Source organism: Neovison vison, chromosome 2 (assembly GCF_020171115.1).
Source record: "Neovison vison isolate M4711 chromosome 2, ASM_NN_V1, whole genome shotgun sequence".
Lineage (NCBI taxonomy): Eukaryota > Metazoa > Chordata > Mammalia > Carnivora > Mustelidae > Neogale > Neogale vison.
Window position 1 is genome coordinate 23771333 of NC_058092.1, and position 17911 is coordinate 23789243.

At 53.3% G+C, this 17911-nt stretch overlaps 1 protein-coding gene across 1 annotated transcript; it reads right to left on the reverse strand.

The window, feature by feature from the left end:
* Positions 1-346: 346 nt before the first annotated feature.
* On the reverse strand, positions 347-17699 carry PEF1 (penta-EF-hand domain containing 1). Its single transcript, XM_044237650.1, has 5 exons — positions 17494-17699; positions 8548-8863; positions 3670-3825; positions 3041-3184; positions 347-1379 (listed from the first exon to the last, which is right to left on the reverse strand). The coding sequence occupies exons 1-5, from the start codon at positions 17515-17517 to the stop codon at positions 1150-1152; spliced, it is 870 nt and encodes a 289-aa protein (XP_044093585.1). The 5' UTR covers positions 17518-17699; the 3' UTR covers positions 347-1149.
* Between the last annotated feature and the right edge of the window lie 212 nt (positions 17700-17911).

Genomic DNA, 17911 nt, shown 5'->3' on the forward strand with positions numbered 1-17911 from the left:
AAAGTTATGACTTAATAAATGCAGTTTGTCTGGAAGATCAAACTAGGGCTTGAGATAATAAAAAGGCCATGCTGTGAAGTCTGCGGTGGTGCCTGTGGCCCAGCGCGCAGTCCTAGTACAGCGACAGTCCTAGAATGGTGACAAAACACACGAACCGGGCCAGCCCCTGCACTGGAGCTCCACCCGGTAAATGGGACCGGCCCCACGTGGGCCATGTCCCCATGAGACGCTCCTTCCCACACCGTGCGGTGTGCAGTGTGCACTTCGATGCTCGCCGAATGGATGCGCACGCGCAAATCCCGCAGACGAACCCACAGCTAGGAAGGTGGGATGGGACGCATGGGACTACAGAGTTTTGTCCTTTTATTGAAGCTTACAGTTTCACTGGACTTTTGGCCCCGAAAGAAGAAAAAAAAAACAACAAAACCACAAATTAAAAAAGAGCATTGGCGTTGGGAGGAGGCAACTGGGACTGAAGCCAAGCAGACAATGGCAGGCAAGGGAGAGTCCAAGCTGCAGAGGGGGAGCCTGGCCGAGGATGCCCAGAGAGCAGACTGAGCTCCCTGAGCAGGGACGGCACCCAGGCAGCTAGAAGTCAACACGCGCGGATTTGGGACGTGGGGCTGGTGGAACCCAAGCCACTTGGTGCCGTGGACAAACCTCCCTCTTGCTTGGTTAACTTCCACTTTGGAGAAACTGGGTTCACTGGACAAGACGGTGTAGGTGAGGGGGCTCAGGTGCTAATGGCAAGAGGCTAATGAACACTTACCACTGGTGTCAGGGCGCAGAAGGACAGCCAGAGGCTGGAGCTCAGCTGACTGGGCACTACTCACTCCACTAACATCTCCTGCTCCTGGCACAAGGCTGGGCCATTTAAATGCTTAGGGCTCAGGACATTAAATGCTCAGGACATTCAACTTCAGTCCTCTCTTAGGTCAGGCCACTACCTGTATGGCCTCCGCCCAGGTCCCCACGATTTGGTGACAGGGACACGGGACTCCCGGCCCTCTCCGGAAACAGTGCTGCATCAGGAAAGGGAGAATCTTTTTCTGGGAGGGGCAGGAAAAGAGGAGAGGCCCACACGCCTCTCCCACTCTCAGGAGCCAGGAAAGGTCCCTGGTCCACTCTGCTCTCCCCAGATGGGCCAGCTTAGAGCATCCGAGAAGCTGTCATGGTGACGAAGTCCTCAAAGCTGAGCCGAATGTTGCCCTGCACGGCTGTGTCCTTCTCCCGGAAGGCCTCGGTCAGCACCTGCAGCTGGGTGCACACCTGGATGAAGCGGTCTAGCTGCATGGCGGGGCTGGCGGAGCGCGGGCAGTAGCGGGTGACCAGGAGCTGGGTGAACTGGGGGCTCAGGTTGTAGCCCATCTGGGACAGAGCTGCAGAGGAGGGGCACAGGGAGCAGACCCAAAACCCCACCGTAAGCACGGCTGTCAACTAGCGCTGGGGAGCCCAGCAGTGCAAGGGACTTTGAGGAGATGAAAACCAAAATGGAGAGAGGAAAGACGTCCCTACGGCCTGTCTGAGATAGCGGGAGCCCAAAAGGGGCTCTCTCTGGATGCTCTCCTTGGCTGGAAAGCCCCAGTCCCTTTCTCCATATCTCCATTACTCTCTGTTCAATCGGGCCCAGAGGGTCCCAGAATGACATGGAGCTAGCCATGCTCCTCTGGGACTCGTCTGCGTTACAGAAGGAACCCTGAGCCGCCAGGACCCCACTGCCCAGGGTGGACATCAGAAGCAGTGTGGCACAGAGGGAGACATGACAAAGGCCTTCTCTGGAGTTAAGACAGCCCCTGGGCAAATTACTTAACCTTGCTAATCCTGTCTTATCCTCTCTAAAGCGGGGCTAATATCACCTTGTAGGTCCTAGTAAGGACTGAGAGCGGGGATCCTGCAAAGCACTTGGCACAGTGCCTGACACATAGTAAGCCCTCAGTGGAATTTGTTAAAAATAATAAAATCACCATCTCCCCAGGCAGGGCTGCTGGGTGGTTCCAAGGTCATGGCCTACGTGCTACCCTGTCCCCAACCTGGGAGGCTTCCTTTCTTCCTCTCCACATATCTACTAGCCCAGGCTAAAAGCTCCCCTTTTGCTATGTGGCCCTTAGGAAAGTTGCCTAAACTCAGCCTCGGTTTTCTCATCTGCAAAAGGGCAAAAAGAAGAGCGCCCTCACGTAAGGGTGGGGAATAACAGACACTAGCTGTCACCCAGGGAGCGTGAGTGACGTTAACCCTGCTTATTACAGTGCCTGGCCCACAGCAAGCAGTCAATTAACACGTATCTTGTTGTGACAGTATCACCCTTACCAACATCTATGACAGGACCAGGCAAAAGAGACGGGATCAGTGCAGGTCATGTCCTTGCCCTTCAACCAGGGTGCAGAGCCGGTGAGCCCACCCCCACCCATAGAGCTCCTCCATCTTACTGAAATCCGTGCCAGGGGCCAAGGGCCCGGTTCTCTGGGGAGCCCTTTCTCCCTCCCAGGTGGCAAAGGTCCCTGTCAGATTCTTATCAGCACACTGACCACCCACCTTCTAAAGTCAGACTCAGAACCGGACCTGGAGCTATGGCCTCAGGTCATTTGAGCTGACTGTCACTTTTAGCGTGGTCTGGGTCCCAGAGTTGGGAAGGAAACTGCTTTCGAGCAGAGATGGCCACAGAAACACCTTTCGGAGCCCCTGTACATGGCTATTTCCATTTAACATGTTAGCTACCAAAAAGGAAGGAGCCACACCAGCCACCGGTCCTGGTCTCCAGGTGCCCTGGGCTGCCGAGTTCCCAGCATTAGCCAGGAGTGCCGTCCCGAGGGGAGTCCAGCCCTCATCCTGGAACTGGGTGCTCCCTTGCCCTGGATCTTGGCTCGGTGTCACAGCCAGACCACAGACGGGACGGGGAGCGCACCTGTGCCGAGAGCAGCATTTTACCGTGACGACGGGCACCGGGCAGTCAGAGGCTAGAGAACACCGGCTCCCCCCGCACACGGACTGAGCGGAAACTCGGGGCTCTGCCTCTGCACCGAGCCGCTCCCACGGCCCTCACCTTGCTGCAGCTCCGTGTAGCTAATGGAGCCGGAGTGGTCCCGGTCGTACTGCTGGAAGAGGTTCTTCCACTGCTGGATGAACTTCCACAGGGCTGAGAAACCATAGACGTCTATGCGGCCTGACTTCGTTTTGTCAAACATATCTTGGGTGGGGAGGGAACGGAGGGAAGAAAAGCTTCAGGACGGAAGGCCCAGAGTCCTCGGGTAGCACCCAGGCAAGAGCAAGAGACTCCACAGAACCACAGGCCTGAGGCCCAGAGGCCTGTACCTCAGACATACTCTCACCAAATGTGGACCAGCCCCCGCCCCTGACCACCCTCAGCCCTAGCCCTTCCAGAACCGCATTTTCCCTGCCCAGCCGGCCGCCGACCCCCTTGGTACCATCTGCAGGGAGTCCCATTCTGCAGAATGGAAAACTAAACCTGGGGCTCAAAAAGTCTAGAACTTGAGGGCAAATCTAAGGGAAAGAGCTCTCAGTCTAGTGGATCTCACCTTGAACCCAACTTCCTGCCTGAAGTCCTTCCTGGCTAAAAGATTTCTCCCCCGAATGGCTGCCCACCTGCCATCAGGAGTCAGGTGGCTCTGCCCCACTCGAGCCCACAGCCCCCAGGGAAGGGCTAGGACTCACTGATCATCATGAGGCATGTCTCGTCATTGAAAGAGGACCAGTTAGAGTTGACCAGAGCCTGCTTCAGCTCCTTGATGGAGATATAGCCACTGTGATCGGAGTCCACTGACTGGAACCAGGAGTAAGCCTCAGGATCCACATTCGGAGGAACGCCACCTGTGAGCAGGGGTGCAAACCAGAGAAGTCAGAAGCGGGTCTCAGAGCCAGTCCAAGGACGTGCTGGGAAGGGCCAGCCTTGGTGCCTCCCTGGGGGCAGGCGTTCCTTACCCACAAAGCCTCACAAGGCCACCTACCCCATCTTCCATCAAGCCAACAGCCTTACCCTGATGGAAGACTCAAGAGTAGAGTCTCTGAGCATAGACTCAAGGAGTATCTGTAGCAGGCTTCTGCTCCGTGAATCTGCTGGGCTTTTCCTACAGTGTTCCAGTCATTCCTCTCTTTGATCTTAAGTTTCTAGGAAACAGGGACTTTCCAGCTGACTAAGAATGCTCTGAAAAGAAGGATTCTCTCTTCTCCACAGACTGGGAATCCAAAAGTGTTTGCTGAGCAGCTGACATGCAGAGCCAAGAAACAGGTATTTTGAGAGTCACAATAGCAGGCGGCTCTCTGGTGTGAGAACCAGGTCTGATTCATGTCTGATTTCCCTGACACGGCGACAGTGGACACATTCCATCAGGAGTCACCAGAGTGTATTACGGCCACGGAACTCTGCCTCTTCTCATTCCCCATCAGCTCCCACGCATGATCCCCATCCCCAAACCTCCCTGGAGACATCTCTGAACCTCCTCGCCCCCACGCACCCAGAGAGTTGCCTAGTTCCGTATCCCCTCTCCGTTCCTATGCACTGGCCCTGGTTTAAACACCTCCCACGTGGATTGCTGTAACAGACCAAAAGGCCTAACCAAATCATCCTTATAGCTACTCTCCGCCACTCTTCACTTGCTATCAAGGAATCTCTAAAATCCAACTCGGTTCTAACCTGTTTCCCCTGGCCTCAACTCAAAACTCTGTCAAGGCTCCATTGCCTACAAAACAGTCTAGCAGCCTTAATCCGGCATTCCAGTGTGGTCCACTCCTGCCTACCTCTCCCACCCTGTCCCCCTCACGGCTCTGTTCTAGCCCAGATGAAGCATCAGACTCGCTCTTAGCCATCCCTGCTTATTCCCACCAGAGGCTGTACTCACTGTTCCCTGCCATAGACCCCTTCTCCCTCATCTCTCTGCATCATTTCCTGTCCCCCAGCAAGACCCAAATAAAACGCCATTCCTTCCATAGGGTCTTCCCTGTCCATCTCTGGACAGGCTTCCTTCCCCTCTCCTTTGTACTCCTTCTCTCTTATGGCACTGATCACCTGTGTGCATGTTTTCTTCTACCCTCTTCCAGGTTGGAGCTGGAGTAAGCTGTAGGCAAGCTCCCAGCCTAAAACTCATCTCTCAGTGCCCAAGGGCTAGCATGGAGCCAGACCTAGACAGGGAAGGTTCTGCATTCATGCCAGAGCTGGCCTCGTGGTTTAAGTCGCAGCTCCCCCATTTGTGGCCGTAGCTTATTTAAATTGTTTCAGGGGTTTTTTGTTGTTGTTGTTGTTGCTTTTTAAGATTTTATTTATTTATTTGACAGAGAGAGATCACAAGTAGGCAGAGAGGCAGGCAGAGAGAGAGGAGGAAGCAGGCTCCCTGCCAAGCAGAGAGCCCGATGTGGGACTCGATCCCAGGACCCTAAGATCATGACCTGAGCCAAAGGCAGAGGCTTAACCCACTAAGCCACCCAGGAACCCTCTGTTTCAGTTTTCTTATCTATAAAGTGAGGACAGGAGCATCTACTTCACAAGGTTACTGTGAAGTCAGCATCTGTTACAATCTAAGTTCTATCTAACTGCTGATTACTGGTGCTGCTGAGGTTCAAACAGCTTTGCGTGTCTGTAAGCAGGTAGAGGAAAGGATCATTCGTATGGAAAGCCATGCAGGGTGAAGGGGTGGGAGATAACAGTGGGGAGGCACCCAGGCCCTCGTGTTGGAAAGCAGACTGAGTGAACTGGCCACCAAAAGTGATCCTTCCCACAAGGCAGCATCAGGGGCAGCCACAGGCCAGAGTGGCACGCAGAAACCATCGCCGAGGCCCAGAGAAAAAGGTTTGCTTGACTGAAGGCCTAGGTGACCTCCGTGGATAGGAAACCTGGGCAGGTCCCACAGCACCTTCCTGAAACAGCAGCTGAGCCACAGAGAGCAAGGACTGTGGCCCCAGGTGAGAATGTCTCTGGGACATGTGGTCCGGGCGGTCTGCAAAGAAGAGCCCAGGCTCTGGAGGCCAAGAGCTTTGAGCCTCATCAGCTTGTGGGACTTCAGACAAATGGTGAGTTTACGGAGTACTGATCACCCCATTCCGAAAACAGACCGATGTCCCAGGGCCCTGTGATGAGTAACTGAAGGAAAAGCAAAATAAAGCTGCGGCAAAGGGTCTGCCAACATGTGCGGGCACATCTTCCTAAAGGAGGGGCTGACTGAACCGAGGGGAAGAGAGCTGTGATGGGGAGAAGGAAAGCAGGCGGCAGGGGCGGAAAGTGTTCAGAGGAACTCCGGCGGGACTCAGGTGGACAGCGGGGACAGTCCCCAGCAGGTGTGGAGGCTGGAGAGGCCTGGTGGGTCTTGAGCACCTGGGGGAACGTCCCTGAGAGGCGTGGGGCACCTTCGATGGGCAAATCTGTCTTGCAGAGCAGTGGCGCGGGCACTCTAGCTCCTGGATTCATCCGGTGGGGCTGAGGCAGGGCCTCCCCGTGACTCCCGTGCAGGAGAGCTCCAGGGAGACGCAAGCCGCACCGGAGAGGAGGCAACGGCGGCCACGTGAGTGGAAGCTGCAGACGGGGAGCAGCTCAGAGTTGGAGGCACATCTCTCCACTCTCTGCAGCCCCGGAGATGATCTCAGGCCTCGGGCCCTAAAGGAATGAGCCTCACAAAGCGGGGCTCCTTGACCTGCAGTGACCTCACGTGGGCTCACAGATAAAATTTTAGAAGGTGGAGGAACTCCCCCATGAAGCTGCTGAGCTGAAAGCAAACAGCCAGAAGCTCAGGGCTCTGACAAGATAAATGCTACTGGCTCTGTTTGGAACCCCCAGTATGTGAGCTCTCCCTCAAGGCCACCTGCCTGGGAAGGTGCGGGAAAGTGTGGCAGCTTCCCCGAGGGGCCACTCCCAGGAGGCCTTGCAGATGCACCAGATGCTTCCCGGCTGCATGCTGCTGGCTTCGTCTCCTGGGAATAAGCATTCTGCGAAGGGGCCGATGAAAGAGTCTGGGCAGAAAGAGGAGTCTAGGTGCTCACCTTCCCCGACCCCCTGCCTGAGGTCACACAGTCATGTTCAGGGCACCTGAAGGCCCCACCAGGATTCCCTGCCCCACTGACTCTCCAAGCCCCCAACCTCCACCTTGTACAATACCTCACTTCCAGCACCTCTGCTCTTTACCCTCCCTGCATCCCATCATTCTCCTGCCTCAGTATCTCTCAGGCGTGACACCCTCACCACAAGTGCTGTCACATTACGTGCGGCATAATGCGTCTTTGCTGAGAACGTCCCAGAATAAGTTAGCTCACAGAATACTGAGTATTAAGCCCTTCCCACTGTACCCAGCATTTACCTGCACCTTCTCATCAAACCCTTATTAATAAACTTGTCAGGTAGTGGCACTCCCCCATTTTACAGATGTGCACATTTGAGGCATAAAGAGATGAGTCATGGGTGCCTGGGTGGCTCAGTCATTGGGCGTCTGCCAATCCCAGAGTCCAGGGATCAAGTCCCATGTCGGGCTCTCTGCCCAGCAGGAAGCCTGCTTCTCCCTCTCCCACTTCCCCTGCTTGTGTTCCCTCTCTCGCTGTCTCTCTGTCAAATAAATAAATAAAAATTAAAAAAAAAAAAAACAAAAACTATCGGGTGCCTGGGTAGCTCAGTGGGTTAAGCCTCTGCCTTCGGCTCAGGTCATGATCTCAGGGTCCTGGGATAGAGTCCCACATCTGGAATCTCTGCTCGGCAGGGAGCCTGCTTACCCCTCTCTCTCTTCCTGCCTCTCTGCCTACTTATGATCTCTTTCTGTCAAATAAATAAGTAAAAATCTTTAAAAAAAAAATTATCGTTCAAAAAAAAAAAAAAGAGGTGAAGTCATTCAGTCAGGTCAGCACGTGGCTTGATCTCAAAAGCCTAAGCTTTCAACAACTCCACCACCTTCCTTTTCTATATATAGTGGCCGGTCTTCTCACACAGACATGGGTTTTCCCCACGGTCCACTGCTGCCGGTTGTTTGTTGATCCCCTGTGAGGGCACAACGCATCCTCTCCACTGCCCAGTGGCCTGCAGAGCCCCTGCAGGACAGCACTGTCCCCTCCCATCTGACTGACGTCAGGCTTGACCAGGGGATGGGGTTTGGCCATCAGAACGAACAGAAGTGGAAGAGATGTAAAGTACTTCGATGCAGAAGTGTTTCAGAGGCACTGGGCATTCCTGCTAGCCCTCCCGACCTGTCTTGCCACGGGAACAGCCTATCTCAACTAAGGGCTGCTCCCTCTGCCCGGATCTGGAAGGAAAAGACACGTGGCACGGAATTTCAGCAGCCAGATCCACAGCTGCGGACACGTAAGCAAGAGTAAGGAAGTGCGAGCAAGCAATGGAAATAAATGTTTGTTGTCATAAGCCCAAGTGACTCTGGAGTTGCTGTCCCCGAGCAAAGCTAACTCACGGACTTCATGTTCTGCTGATGCAAACGGGAGCTGCAGGCAAGATGCTAGGGCGCCGGAGACCAAGCTGCCGGCACACCCACAGGAAGGGCAAGGATGGGCTCTGGAGAACTCAGAACAAGGTCTGAGATCTTGGACCTGGAGTCCAAGATCCCTACTTACCTGGAGGAGGTCCCTGTCCATAAGGCCCAGGATGCTGGCCCCCGTAGGAATTCGGAGGCGGCTGACCATAGGGGCCCCCTGGGGCCGCTCCACCATACAGTCCTCCTGGAGTTCCAGAGGGGGGTCCCCCAGGGTTGGGGTGTCCGTAGGGTCCTCCACCAGCTGGCGGTCCATAAGGCCCTCCGGGGGCAGGACCTCCTCCATAACCGCCACCGGTGGGTACCCCACTGCCATATTGCCCTCCACCATGCGGAGGTCCAGGGTAGTAGCTGCCTGGAGGGGCTCCGGGCGCTTGTCCTCCAGCTCCTGGGCAGCCCTGCAAGAGCAAACCATCAGTCAGAACGGTATGGCCGGAAACCAGCCACAGCATGACCCTGTACTGTCACGAAACCTGGCCACTGCCAGTCTTTCCCAGAGGCAGGGCTGGAATTGTGCCCTATTTGCTCAGATGGACAACCTGAGGCTTCTAGAGAAGAGAAAACCTACCCAAGATCACACCACCAATGACATGTGGAGTCAGGGCTAGAATCCCGCTCTCCTGGCTCCCTACCATCACACCAAGGGGCTCCGTGATGGCTTGGGATCGTGTCTGGTTGGCCACGTTCTCCCCCGCCCCCAGTGTTGACTGCAGGCTCAGTAAGTACTGAACAAATGAGGAGGCAAAGGAATCCAAATCCCACCCCCTCCCCCTGTGCCACCCCCAAGGCTCCGAGGACTGACAGCGTAAACGCAGTCCCCACCCACTGCTCTTCAACCCCAAGCAACATGTCATGTCTTCCTCAGCTGAGAATAGCTCGAGATACGAGAGCATGTCCCCTTCTCCCTGGTGACTCTGGGACAGGCCGGGGAGACCCTGCTCCTCAGGCACTGGAGGGAGCAGAATCAGTTAAGAGTCAAAGAAAACCAGTCTGAATTCGGGTTCTGCCATTTACTCACCGGACTGACTTCCCCTCCCTAAGCCTCAACATCCTTTGTTCTAAACGGGAATCCACAGTGCCTACCTCCCAGGCTGGTGTGTGAAGGAAAAGAGACCATGTGTGAGAAGTTTCTGACACAGGAGGAAACCCCAGTCCAGAAAAACTGCACCCAGACTGCGTGGAGGGGCTGGGGCCGCGACCCAGGCCATCTGTCCCTTAGCGCAGACGAGGGGGTATTCCCTTTCATCCATGTCCCCGCACCACAAGCCAGGGATCCCCAAACTCAGTGTTCAGCTGTAACCAGCTACATGGCAGAGCGCAGCCCCAACACAGCTGTGGACAGGCTGGGCGCAGGGGCCCGGGGAGCAGCTGGGGCCAGCTCTGAGGGGGGTTATCATCTAGATACACTGGAGATAAACCTAGAAGGCACACTAGTGGCCTAGCCGCGGAGAGCCTCGACTTGCTCTTTTTATCATGTTTGCTAGCTTCCGGGACACTCTCCCTTGAGGCTGAGGCCAAATTCACACTTCATCTAAAGGAGGTCTGCTGGCTCAAGGTAGGGGGCTTCGGGGGGGGGGGGCAGGAAGCAGGCTCTTCCACCTTCCCCACTCAGCACGCTGGGAGCTCTGAGGCTTTGGAAACCGCAGAGCTGGCGGCAAGACTTCTTTCCCTACAGCGAAGTCACACACCGATCCCGACTCAGAACTCCACTTGCCAGCGGAGCTCTGGCTGCGGGTCCCAGGCTTCCTCTCTCGAAGCCTGCTCCTTCACAGGTAAAACACAATCCTCTCTCCCTTACTGGCCGCTCTGCTGATTACAAGACATAAATGCAGCAGAATTTTGTCAGTCTAACTTTTAACTCAAGACTCTTTTGATAAAACAAAAATTTAAAAACTGATGAAAGAAAGTGGCTTTGGCTGAAGCACGGTGGGGGTATCAGAGCCCCGGCCAGGCAGGCCCCCTCCTCTGTTAGATCCTCAGGGAGCTCTGCAGATGCCTCATAGTGACTCAAAAAGAGAGTCTGAAAACCACTGATATAAGAAAACAAGTCCTTACAACAGTGCCTGGCATAGAGCAAATGATCTAGAAATCTTGGCTACTGTTACTCATCACCCGCAAAGCCCTAGGCTAGGTAAATTCCTGGGGAGGGGGTGTATAAAGGTGAGAGCTGGTGGGAAGGGGCTCCCAGTTTCCGCAGAGGCGCGGAAACGCTCTTCATAACATCTAACAAAACAGCACAAGGAACCAGGTGTTTCAAGTGCATGCACAAGCCGTGAGCCAGAAAGGAGAGAGGGTGAAGTCAAGAGTGTTTCCAGAAGAAAGCAGCGTTTGAGCTGGGATGAAAAGAACGAAAAAGATTCTGAGGGCGCTGGAGCAGTGTGATGGGAGGGGTGCGTGGAAGGTGGGGGTCTAACCCCTTCGGTTTCCCAATGGCAAAACTAAGAAGAGGGAAAGGGACCTGCTCAAATCCCATGGAACTGGAGGCAGAGATGGAGCCGGACCACCTCCCACCACACCGGGGCCCGCACTCCCCTGGCCCAGGGCATCTGAGGCCCAGGCCTTCCGCCTGGGAAGTCCCCCGCCACCCCAATAAAGCAGGTGCTGCCAGGCAGGTCCTCTGACCCTCCCAGTATCACATGCCAGGGGCCTGCTGGGTCTGGCACAATCTGGCAACTAAACCCTCTGCTCTCTGCCCTGGGTCAAGAGCCCTCTTTAGCGAGTACTTTGACAAACACGCAGATGCTACTGCAGAACCTGCCGACAGTCCTCAAATAGAAAACAGGAAGCTATTAGTAGGCTGCTTTTCAGATGAAGAAACTGAGGTACGCAAGCACAACGACTTCATCCAGCGAACACTTACAGAGTATACCGTACTAGGCCTGGGACGTCAAACTAAATAGGACCCCGAGGGTCCCACTGGTGATTCAAGTACAGTTTGATCGGTGCCATCAGAAAAGTCCACTTCAATGCTATCAAGGAGAGGCAGACAGAGGAATTTGTTCCATTTGCTGAATGATGGCTGAGGAATCCAATGAAGCAATGCGTGAAGTGAGTCAAGGAAAGCTTCCTGGAGGAGGCAGGAGTGATACTGGAGCTGGCCTTGCAGGATGCCTAGGCATTCCCCAAAGCAGGAAAGGACATTCCAGACAGGAGGGAGAAGACAGGCACAGGCCTGTGAGTGAGCACAGAGGGGTAGGGGTATGGCTGGAAAGCAGGGGCGGGGGCAAGGACGCAAGGTGAACTCAGAGAGGCAGGCTCTTTACACTCTCCTTGGCCAGGCTCCCCTCCTGCTGCGTTTCAGTGAGCGGGTGAGTTACTGGTGTCTTAACGAACTTTCTGTCTATCTGTGTCTCCTCCATGCTACAGTGGGCGCCCCAAGGCCAGACACTGGGCCTCATTCATCAGGGTACCCAGGGTCCAGCACAGTGCCTGGCACCTGCAAGCCTCCATAAATATTTGAGCAGATGAATCCCGCTCTGAAGAGTTTGGGCTTTATGCCTGAGGAAACAGAGCGCCATAGAAAGGTTTCCAGCAGAGGAGGAACGTGATCAGAGCCTTGTTTAGAGAATTAACCCGCAGTGGGGTGGGGGATGAGCTCGCGGGGGAGGCAGCAGCCCAGGTGTTAGGCAGGCAGGGCTTGAACCAGACAGCGGACTTAGACATGGAGAGAACAGGATGGATTCTGAAGCTATTTCAGAGATAGGCTAGACATGACTTGACGACTAATTCGATTAGGGAGGAGATGGCGGGGGAAGTAAAGGGAAGTGCTCAGAATGACTCAGGTTATCCAGCGTGTACAGATGAAGCGGAGCCACTGACTGAGGCAGAACCCAGGCCGGGGAGAAAGTCTGGGGATGATGGTTCCCAGGGTCATGGAGTTGTCAGTGAAGGTCTGAACCAAACATGAAAACCAGAGTCCCTGACTCCCTGTTCTTTTATGCTATTCCACGCTGCCAACCCTTTTGAGACTTTTTCCAAGAGCATTTCATGTTGATCAACACAAGATTGTGAAAGAAAAAAAGAGAGAAAGAGAGAGGGAGAGTTCAGCAATCACGATTTCTGAAACATCACAGAAAACTATCCGTGGGACTCTTTCGGCCCCCAAGATTTTATTTTTAAGCAATCTCCACACCCAATGTGGGTCTCAAACTCAATCCTGTGATCAGGAGTTGCAGGCTTGGCACATGCTGCCAACAGAGCCCGCCAGGCGCTCCTTCCTGGGTCTCTACTGATCGCACATAAACTACATTTGCTCTACTGGGGTCAGAGAGGGGCAATTAACATTTTCTGGAAGCTCTGCCAGGTGCTTCCGGTTCAGCAGCTCCCACTGATGCTGTCTTGTTAGGGAAGTGCTATTACCCCCATGTCACAGATGAGAAAGTTAAGGCACAGTTTCCCAGGATGCCTGTGATGAATGACGCAGCTAGAACGGGTGAGCTGAGATTCAAAACAGGGCCTCTACTCTACTACCCTCCCCTGTGTTCACTCAACCATGACCGAACAAGGACTGTCCTCAATGTAACTGTCAGACATGATGGATTTCTACAGTGGACAGGGCTGAAGGGGGAAGGGCTGGATTAGTCGATCTTTCAGAGGTTCCGAGCCCGGGAATCAGGGAGAAGCGTAGGAATCGTACTCTTTTCTTTCCGCAGCACCTAGACCCGATCTGAGAGCCACAGGACTGTGAGAGATCCGAGAGCCTCCAGTCCAGCCACTCAGGAGAGGATGGAATCTCTGCAGCACCTTCTTGAATCTGCTTGCATGCCTGCAAGGGGTGGGGGACTCACCTCCTCCTCAATAACCCACTCAGGAAGTTCTCTATTTTCTTTGGGCACGAGGGGTCTTCCTTCTGCCCCCAAGACCTTCGTGAGGTTCAGAGGTATCAAAGGTCGCCCTGTGCGGAGTCCTGATGGGGAAGGGAATAGGCCATCTTGCAAAAAGAGGCCTGTCTCTGGAGCTGCCCCTCAAGTTTCAGGTGGAGGAGGCTAACATGCATTTAAGGGGTTAAACTATCAAGAAGCCAGGCGTGGTTTGGACATTCACCAGCAGAGCCTCCTAAAATATTTAAAGGCCAGAAACCTGCAGCCAATAGACAGTGGGCCAAGAACTGCCCCAAGACTTCAATTACTGCCTGGATGCTGACATTCCGAAATCCTTCTGTCCAGCCTCATCTCTCCTGAGCTGCAGCCCCACATATCCAACAACCTCCTGGACCTTCTCTCCAAATCTATTCCTACCTCTGTGTCCCCATCTCAGTGAGTGGTACCTCCCACCCAGTTCCCCAAATCTGAAGCCCTAGTGCCCTCCCGGGCACCTCCTCTTTCTTCCCCTCCATCACCCCAATTTCTCTCTCCAAGTTCTCTCAATCCTACCTCCTAAATGCTTTTCAAATCCTTTTTCACCAGGTCCCCATACTCTCTAATCAAGGGTACTTCATCAGCTTTAAGATGGGTCTCCCTGTCTCCAGGGTCTCCTGCTTCAGTCCATTCTCACAGTGCCCCCACGGTACCAGCTCCAAAGCACAAATGAGACAAGCATCTTCTACGGCTCCCTCATTAGTCAGGATGAAGTCCACACTCCCCCGAAAGCCATACAAAGTCCTTGAGGGTCTGGCCCTTGCTTACTGTTCTGGTGTCATTTCTTAGCCCTTTCCCCTTCTTCACTCTGTATTGATCTCCTGAAATCCCTCTAAAATACTGGGCTCCCATCTGCTGACCTTTGTGCGTGCTCTCCCCTCTACTTTCTTCACTCAGCTAATGCCTACTGGTGATTCAGCTTTTGGCTTATGTCACCTCCTTTAAGAAGGCTTCCTCCCGGCCAGACTTAGTCAGGCGTCCCCCCTGTGCTGTCCTAGTGCCTTACACTTACTCCCATCTAGCATTTATCACAATGATTCCACGATTTGTCTATCTGTATCATTCTTTCCTTGGAGTATCTACTGTCAAGCACCTTACATGGGTTATCTCCTTTAATCTTTACATAACTCTTATACTCTTATGACCCCACTTTAAAGAAGGGAAAACTGAGGCTTGGCATTTGGCAAGAAATTTCTGCAAGGAAGTGGCAGAGCAGGGACGTGCAGCCAAATCTCTCAGTTTCAGAGACCAAGCTCTTAATCACCGAAACCCATCGAGCTGGCTCTCCCACCCAGGACCAAAGGTTACTTGAGTTCCACTGCTCCAACCCTCAGTCCATGCTCAAGGACTCCAGGGCTGGAGGCAGTGGAAAATTCGAGTTTTGACTCCTAACAGTAGGTTGCAATCCTGCAGGACTATGTTCTGGGTAGAAAGGAGGCAGCACTAAGCCTTTGGATGCTTTGAAACAACCCGGCATTTCCTGGGAATACCCTGGACCAGGAGCTACACAAGTGGTCAGGGTATGTTGTGTGTTTGGGGGGCGAGGGGGGGGAATAAAAGCATTTCTTCTTCTATTCTAGACACCTTTCTCTCCGTGCTCCTTTCCAGGATTTCACTCTGAGCAGAAGCCCAGGCCATGTGGCCTAACAGCCATCACAGCAGCCAGGGCTGCCACTAGGCACTGGCACACACTTGGTATCAATAATGTAGCAAGCTCGCTGCAAGCTTTATCAGCTTGTCTTCATGTCAGCCCTATGAAGTATTACTCCTCCCTTTTTAAAGGTGAGGAAACTGAGGCTCGGAGCCCATAGATGGTTTGTCCAAGGGCATGCAACTATTAAGTGCTAGAATTAGGATACTGTCCAGTAGTATCCAACCTGGAAGTTCAAGCTCTTAATTTCTATGTCATTGCCTCTAAGATGCATACAAAACACCCCCAGAAGCTTATTATGATGTAGATTCCTGGACCCTTCCTGGGTATAAAATAGGTCTGAAGTGGAACCCAAAAGTGTGCTTTTTTTAAAAGATTTATTTATTTATTTGTGAGAGAGAGAAAAGGAGAGAGTGAGACAGGCAGGCGCAGAGGGAGAAGCAGAGAGAATCCCAAGCAGACTCTGGGCAGAGCGCAGAGCCCAACACAGGGCTCGGGCTCACAACCCTGAGATCATGACCTGAGCCAAAACCAAGTCAGACGCTCAAATGACGAGGCCATCGGTGCCCCCCAAAGTGTGCTTTTTAAACAAGCTCCTAGGTGATTCTGATACAGACCATCCAATGCACCATGGCAATGTTTTTCCAAACTGTGTTCCTCAAGAACACTAGTGTTACCAAAAAATGACCAGAAATTTTAGAAAAAGGTGGTGGGGATGGGAAGCAGTTCTGTGGCTAAGTAAGTTTAAGAAATACCAAATATTCTATCCCTCTCTAGCAGATTTACAAAGCATGTTAACAAATTATGAATTCTGAGATGCCTCATGTTGAACGAACTTAGCCAGCTGTATTTCACAAAGTATTTTCCAAACTTACTTAACCACAGAATCCTCCTTTATTAGCAATGCCTATTAACATTTCATAAGACCCAACAAATGCAATGGAGCTTCAGAAGCCCTGTTAGGCTGTACTTCCTTCTAACCTCAGCCCGTGCTAGCCTCTTTTTGTCTACTCTGCTAAGTATGCAATGAAAGGAGTTCTAAGTTCCAGTCCTAGGCTCACTCCCTCACTTGCTATACTGTGACCTTGGGCAAGCTGCTTAACCTCTTTGGGCTCCTTCCCCAGCTATAAATTGGGGATAATAATCTCTGCTAGCATGTTTATGGGGTCTTTCTCACTGAGATTAAAAAGGTCCAAATCCAAAAGCCACAAAGGGCTTCACTCCCTCACGATTCTTATGCCATGTGACTATACTCTGTTGAGCACTTTCTAATATCCCATATAATTTTGCTTTCCAATTTTCCCTGCACGGATCTCCTAAATTAGTACGATCTTGGGCAAATCAGGAGCCCTCCCTGGGCTTCAGTTTCTTAAAATAAAGGTACTATTTTGAGGTCCCTCCTGGCACTGACCTTCTAGGGAGTCTAGAAAAAAATCCAAATACTAAAATACTCTCACACTTTTAGAAGTACCAAATGCGGGTGCCTGGGTGGCTCAGTAGGTTAAAGCCTCTGCCTTCAGCTCAGGTCATGATCCCAGGGTCCTGGGATTGAGCCCGCATCGGGCTCTCTGCTCACCAGGGAGCCTGCTTCCTCCTCTCTCTCTCTCTCTCTGCCTGTCTCTGCCTACTTGTGATCTCTGTCTCTCAAAAAAAAAAAAGGACCAAATGCTTTACAAGCATGACGTCATTACTATTCATGACAGCACTCTGAAGTAGACCCTATTATTGGGCCCAGTTTTCAAGAGGGGTTGAAGCTTAGGCTCACAACGGCAAAATACCCTGTTTAATGGCTCATAACTATGGAAGTGATGGAGCCAAGGTGTGAACCTTCTTCTGACTCCAAGCTGAACTTAACCACTCTACCGATCTGTCATCCAACAAAGGATTCAGGCCACAGAATCACCTTGCTGTGTTCTTGGCTGGATCAAAATGGGCTGGGGAGTGGGAAGAGGTATTTGCTGACGGCTTCCGGGTTCTGCTGTCTGCCCGGAGACTTCGGGTTAAGTTCGTGTCTTCTCTGGATTTCACTTTTCTAATGAGTGAAACGGAGGTGTCAGACTAAGTAAACAAGGTCACTCGAGGAACCTGCGGAAACCACAGATTCTCCTGATGATTCGCATGCAGTATGTCAGGGGCGTATTTTTATCAGACGCCCCGAAAGATGCCGACGAAACCAGTGTTCTCAATGTTCTGTTGACTTCGGTGAGCCCGCCGGAAGTCCCCGCGGGAGTCCTGAGAAGGTGTGGGGTCCCGGCGGAGCCCAGCCTGATTACGTGGGGTTCAAGGTCCCCAAATCCCCGCCGGCGCGACGTCAGAGGGGGCGCGACGCGACCTCCCAGACCTGTAGTCTGCGTGACGTGAGACAGGCGCGACCGACCAGCCCTTTCGCTTTCTCTGCCGCCCGAGACCTCGCTGAAGGTGGGAAGGGCTTGGAGAATGCCAGGAGAAAGCAAAGCCGGGCCCAGGCCTGGACTCGGCAAGGTCCCTACTTGAAATCGCCCGCCGCCCCCAACACACTCACCTGCCCGTAGGGGTAGCTGGCCATGGCGACTCGACGTCACACGTCGGCGAGGGGCGGGGCTTCCCAGTCCTGTGCCTGCCCCGCCTGGGCCTGGGGTGTGGGCCCGCTTATGATTGGATATGCACTGCTGTCAATCCTGGACGCATGGGTCGACGGAAGTGACGTTTAGGGCGGTGGTCCGGGCCTCAGGGAGAGACCCGAGGTGCCAAGGCTTGGGTGAAGGTTTCCGGAAATCTCCTTCGCTTACTGGCGGGGCTGTTCCTCCGTTTTCGGCCCAAGCGTAGGCCCCAGGGCTGCTCAGGCCCGGGTACTTAGTGAGAAGCTTGGGTGGTTGCTGTAGCGGTGGCCATGTTTTAACCTGGCAAATGGGACGCCTGATAGTGGGTAGTTTACAGTCGTCACTTAAGTTTCCGCCCGC

Coding starts and splice junctions, on each gene's coding strand:
- PEF1 (XM_044237650.1), bottom strand. CDS start 17,517: ATGGCCAGCTACCCCTACGGGCAG. Junction 8,864..17,493: donor CCAGCTACCCCTACGGGCAG/GTGAGTGTGTTG, acceptor TTGCTCTTGCAG/GGCTGCCCAGGAGCTGGAGG. Junction 1,380..3,040: donor CTACACGGAGCTGCAGCAAG/GTGAGGGCCGTG, acceptor CCTCCTCTGCAG/CTCTGTCCCAGATGGGCTAC.